The sequence below is a fragment of the Terrapene carolina genome, unplaced genomic scaffold, assembly GCF_002925995.2.
Source record: "Terrapene carolina triunguis isolate 2854851 unplaced genomic scaffold, T_m_triunguis-2.0 Scaffold96, whole genome shotgun sequence".
In the NCBI taxonomy this organism is placed as follows: domain Eukaryota; kingdom Metazoa; phylum Chordata; order Testudines; family Emydidae; genus Terrapene; species Terrapene triunguis.
In genome coordinates, this window is record NW_020664447.1 from 59,303,750 (window position 1) to 59,309,749 (window position 6,000).

The 6,000-nt window shown below is 39.9% G+C and overlaps 1 protein-coding gene across 7 annotated transcripts in view; it reads left to right on the forward strand.

Annotated features, from left to right (window-relative positions):
* MIA2 (MIA SH3 domain ER export factor 2) overlaps positions 1 to 6,000 on the forward strand; it is a 63,585-nt gene that overhangs the window by 25,153 nt on the left and 32,432 nt on the right. For all 7 annotated transcript variants that reach the window (XM_026651533.1, XM_026651534.1, XM_026651537.1 and 4 more), the window contains 4 exons: positions 4,071 to 4,092; positions 4,217 to 4,305; positions 4,809 to 4,880; positions 5,655 to 5,765. In XM_026651533.1, the coding sequence (XP_026507318.1) occupies positions 4,071 to 4,092; positions 4,217 to 4,305; positions 4,809 to 4,880; positions 5,655 to 5,765 (294 nt within the window). The remainder of the gene's footprint in view (positions 1 to 4,070; positions 4,093 to 4,216; positions 4,306 to 4,808; positions 4,881 to 5,654; positions 5,766 to 6,000) is intronic.

Genomic DNA, 6,000 nt, shown 5'->3' on the forward strand with positions numbered 1-6,000 from the left:
AAAAAATGGCTTAGATCTGCAGAAAGTAAATTTGCTTGTTACAGACTGAAGTCCTTCCATGTCAGGGAAAGAGAAGGGCTCTGCTTCACAGTTGGCAGTGATACATCTTTTATTAAATACACTTCACTGTATCATTCACCAGTCTGTCCTGTGCGGTAAGATATCTGGAGACTTGAAGGGGGGAAAGAAAAAAAAAAAAAAAAAAAAAAAAAAAGTATTGTGATGAGATTGGTGAACTACATACACTCAACTTCTAGCTTGCAACATTTTTTTAAAGCTCTTTTACAAGACATTTCAGCTGAATACAGTCCTGTTGCGGCACGATGACGTTTGCTGGTTAAGTAGGGGTGCATATTAGAGAGGTTTTGTGTGCTTCAAAAAGAAATAATAGAATTTTTTTCAAACCACAAGACCAGTAAGGCTTGTGAGTTTCTGGAATTTATGAATGATGTACCCTCTGTCACAGGTAGCTTTTCTGTGTGATATTACTGGTCACTTGAATTCCTTCCAGGGATATGTTTGAAAAAGTGTGTGCCTTTCAGAGGAGTCTTGAAATCTTTGACAGGAAAGATGTTGCAGTTCCCCACATTGTGTGTTGTTGCTACAGATGAAACTTCAATTAAATGATGGAAGAATTCCTAAGCAGTCTGATCAAAAATTTTAAAATGCAATTTGAGAATTTTAAAATTCCAAAGGATTTGCTTTTGTTTGTGATCCGTTTATTGTCTCTGCCAATGGACTTTGCCCTTCTGAAGCAAAGAACATTCTTGATTCAATTAATGAAACTGCCTTTCAATTAGAAATTGTAAGGCTCCAGAGCTCAGATGTCTTGAAGGCAAAAGTCAGAGAAGTGGGACTTTGATTTGTGGACTCAATATGTTGACCGGTTTCAGAATAGTCAGAATCTATCCATCTATCTTTTAACAGTGTTTGGATCAGTGTACCTCTGCAAATCTGGGTTTTCTATCGTGAACGTTATAAAAGGCCAACACCGCAATCACCTGACAGATGAGCTTCTTCACCAGTGCATACTCCTTGCCCTGACCTCCTACAAAACACTCTTCACAAATCACAGAGGGGTAGCCGTGTTAGTCTGGATCTGTAAAAAGCAACAAAGAGTCCCGTGGCACTTTATAGACTAACAGACATATTGGAGCATAAGCTTTCGTGGGTGAATACCCAGTTCGTATTCACCCACGAAAGCTTATGCTCCAATACGTCTGTTAGTCTATAAGGTGCCACAGGATTCTGTCACTCTTCACAAAGCTTGCTAAAGATTGTAACAAACACAGGTAATTGTGTTGATTTATAATTGTTGTTAAAAGATAGAAACACTAATACTTATGTTGCAATCAAAGTCTTTATTGTCAGCTGAAGTGTTCGGTTTTTTAAATTTTTTTTATTTTGTCAGCCTTCTGCGCAAATGGCCCGCCTCTTGTAATAAAATTCTGAAATTGGCCCACTCTAATTGAGTATCACTGGCCTAGGGTCTCTCATCTATCCTTGATCTTAGCTGTCCTGCCTGGCTAACGGATTATCAACATAAGGATATTTCTTCTTAGAGTATGTGACAGTATAGATCCCACTGTAGGTGTCAATGAACCTCTTCCATTCAAGTCGCTCCCTCCCCCCCCCCCCTTTTTTTTTTTTAACAATAGTGTCTGTTTACACTGTGCATGCATCTTGTGCTCCTGTACAAGGGCATTAAGGCAGAGTGACTGCAATCCTCTCTGTTCCTTCTAATCTGTGACTGTCTAACCCACTAGGTTTCGCTGAACCTTCTCAAAATCTTCTACAAACCTTCAGAACTCTTGATATTTCAACATATGACCACTGTGATCTGTATTGACCCATCTGAACTGAGCATTGGCAGTTAGACCCACCTGTACAGATCTCCCAGTATATTTGCCCCATCTAGCCACAAGCGATGCCAAAGACCAGTGAAGAGAAAAGTGCACCAAGAAAAGACCCAGCACTGATCTCAACACCTCCAGTACTCAAGTCCAAGGACTGAGAGAGGGCGCTCCAAACCTGGAGTTGTGGATTCTGGGCAGAACTCAGTGTCATTCCACAAGCACAGACTCGTACATCTCCCAACCTGTCTGGACATATCATCTCAGAACCAGGGTCAGATACTCAACTCAGATCTGCAGTCATCGCACTTGATGCGTTCGTTGGACGTCGGATGGCTGAGCACTGCTGGCAGAAACTGCTGCCTATAGATTCGGGAAGTCCTCCTACAAAGTGGGAAACCTTCCATTAGGAATACTTGCTCCTCAAAATGGCAAAGATTTTTCATACGGACAGCCCAACTTGATCTAGACCCAGTAGTCAGGGAGCTTCAATATCAAGGCCTCTATCTGCTGCACCTGAAACATGCTGGACTAGCATTTATCTCTCTCTCTCTCTCTCTCAAGTCCACCTTGCAGCAATATTGGTGTGTCACGCTCTGGTACAGTCATTCTGGATCTCACATTTGACAATATCAAAATTTCCTCAAGGGCCTCCTTCATATTTACTCTCTGGTTAGACTGACTCCCACGTGGGCCCTCAACATTGTCCTCCTGAAACTCCTGGAGACTCATAAGAACATAGGTGTGATCCTATATGGCCATTCTTATGGTCCATGTAGCCCAGTATCCTGACAGTGGCCAGTGCCAGATGCTTCAGAGGGAATGTACAGAACAGGGCAATTATTGAGTGATCCATCCTCTGTCATCCAGTCCCAGCTTCTGGCAGTCAAAGGTTTAGGGACACATAGAGCATGGGGTTTTATCCCTGACCATCTTAGCTAATGATGAACTATCCTCTATGAACTTAGCTAATTTTTTTTTTTTTTTAAACCCAGTTATACTGTTGGCCTTCACTGCATCCCCTGGCAACGAGTTCCACAGGTTGACTCCTTTAGAACCACTGTCAGATTGCTCAGTACATTTCTTTACCATCAAAACTGTCTTTCTGGTTGCCATCACCTCAGCGTGGGGAGTCACTGAGCTCCAAGCCCTCATGGCCAGACCATCTTACTAGGGTTGCCACCTTTGAGGTACAAAAATACAGGACATCTGAGATGATCCTTGGCCCATAAAACTGGACAGTTGGTAGTGTATACTGAGCACTCTTCCAGATTTCCCAGGACAGCTACCTGAGAAGGGGTAGGGGGAAAAGGCAATGATCCTGGGAAAATCTGGACAGGTGGCAACTCTACACTTTGCATATCCTTCCATATAGACAAGGTGGTACTGAGACCACACCCCAGTTCATCCCTTAGGCAGTCTCGCCATTCCACCTGAAGAATCAGTTACCTTGCCATTCTTTTTTCTGAAACCTCCCTCAACACCTGGAGAAAAAGCTACATGCTCTCCCTCCGAACGTCAAGGCATACTCGACCAGGGAACTGGCAGCATTTTCTGCCTGTCAGTCTCTGAGATCTGCAGTATGGAGCAACCCACTGACTTTTGTTAAACATGCAGTAGGCATGCCAGCTGGGTCAGATACCAAGTTCAGGAGCAGTACTTCAATCACTGTTTGACTGATACAACTGAAACGCCTCACTTCTGTTATCTAGGGATAATATTGCTCGTGAGTCACCTACAGTGGGATCCACACTGATGAATACTCAAAAAAAAGAGAACATTACCTACCCTGTAGTAACTCTCGTTCTTCAAGATGAACATAGCGTGGATCCCACAACCCACCTTTCACACCTGCTTTTCAGATTCCTCAGCTATCACTGCTTTAAATGGCGAGGGAATTGGCGGGGGGGAGTTGTGGCGGCCCCACCCTTTATGGACTCCTATGGGAGCGTGAGGAGGCACAGAACTTGTGTGCAGCCCCAACAGACACTGCTATTCAAACACCTTCAGTTTCATATATGTGAGATGGATGCACACCTATGGTGGGATCCACGCTGACTGCAACATCACAGAGAACCACAGTTACTGTAGATTAAGTAAACATTGTAATGTTAAGTAAAGAACGCAGAGAAGATGAGGCTAAAAACTGAATAGTGTTATCCTTGCAAACTGTGTAACGTAATAGACAAATTTCAGTGCTTGTTCTTTTTGTTTCAGGTTAGAAGCAGACTTTATATAGGTAAGTTAACTTTCCTTATTGTTTCTGTGGAGTATGTTTCTAGCTACACTGTTAGTTTTTAATTATTGTTATGATAGATTTTAATAACTTGAATGTTACAAAATGAAGCTACTGTTCTTCGTAGGAAGGGAAAAACAGCTTGCCAGTAAAGTTGCTGAACTACTTGAAGAGAAATGCGAAGTTCTTGAAAAACTTAGTCTCCACAAGGAAGAGGTAACTCTTATTTTTATTCTCCTTCTCCTCGTCCAATGTATGTTTTTAGCATATTGAGCCATTGTTGTTGTTTTGAGCAACAGAAGCTTTATTTAAACTTAAATATTAAAAGCTTATATTTATGATCTTGAAATTCTTGGTTTTTCCCCCCCCCCCCCCCCCCTTGGTTCAAATTCTTTTAAATGTGATACAGATTTTAATGCATTCTGCTCTTAAATCATAGTACAGTATGCTGCATTGGAAATGTACTCCTAGATGTCTTGCTTTTATGCTCTATGTGCTAACCTTCCTAGGGCCAGATTTTTAAAGATACTTAGGCACCTAAAGATGCACGTACGCCCTTCTGAAAATCCCACTAACGCCCATTGGGAATTAACGTCTAGTGTGCCTAAATACTTTTAAAAATCCATCCCTTAGTGTTTTAAACTTAATCATAAATTAATTTCATTTTTTAAAACAATTTTTGATTTTACATACATTTTGATATCAAGTATCCCTTTCAGTATGAAGACTTAGAATCATCTCTAAAGGATGCCAGTCTTCTGAAAGAGTCGTCAAATACATCACATATTGAGGTAAAAACAGAATAAAAGTGGTGTTTCAGGAAAAACTGAAGGTGTCAGAAGTGTACTTTTTTAAATCTGTGGAATTGTTTTGCTAATCCAGGGTTTCTCAAACCAGCACCAAATGAGCCAGTGAATTAATTATGGAGTGGATCAGTTATGCAGACAATTAATTTTGGAGCAAATAATTATGCAGATAGCTTTCTCTGCCTGCTTCCCATAGGTGACATCCTGTAAAATAGTTGTGCAAACCCCTTAAATGACTGATGCAGAATCAAATGTGTACCACAGTATTTTGAAAAAAAATACATTGTATGATAAATATTGCAGCATAAATTTTCAAAATTGACTGATAGTTCTGAATCAAAAATGCACACTAATAACTTAAAATAGCATGCGTCTTGCATGTTGCTATAATCTAGAAATGAATCAATTTGTAGATCTCAAAAATCGAATTTATTTGATAGAGGACTCCGTAAAAGCCTGGTCTCCCCATACTTCTCGTGGGGCTATTAAAATGTGTCTATAACTAATAAACTGATAAATTTACTTACAGCATTTACTCCAAGTACAGAATGAATTTAAGGTTGGGAATAAGACTATTCATACGTAAGTGATTTAATCCCTACTTTAAACAAGGCTGCATTGAGATCTAACTTCTGAGACCCTGTTGCCCCTCTGTAGATTATTAAAGTGTTCCATAAAAATACACTATACACACCTGTATTTAATTACTTTTATAACTGTAAATTTCTATAGGTTAACTATCAAAATTACTTGTTTTAGGCAACCTGTGAAAAACTGAACAGGTCAAACACTGCACTCAAGGATGAAATAGAGAATTTAGAAAAAGAGCTGGAAGAAGAGAAGTCTAAACGATCAGAACAGGATGACTTGGTAAGGTTCAGAAAAAACACTTTTTCTTCATATTCAGATAACTTGGTTTTAAAAATCTGAACATGTTATGTTTGTGTATAATCAGAGTTATTTCTCTGAGAAGACATTTACTGAAAAGCAGTTTTTTTTTTATTCCTTTTTTAATTTGTTTTAAAAATCGTTCAAGGGATAATCCCAGGTAGTTAAGGTTCAGGAACTAACATGCAAATATTTAGGAGCTAAAGATACAGCTGTA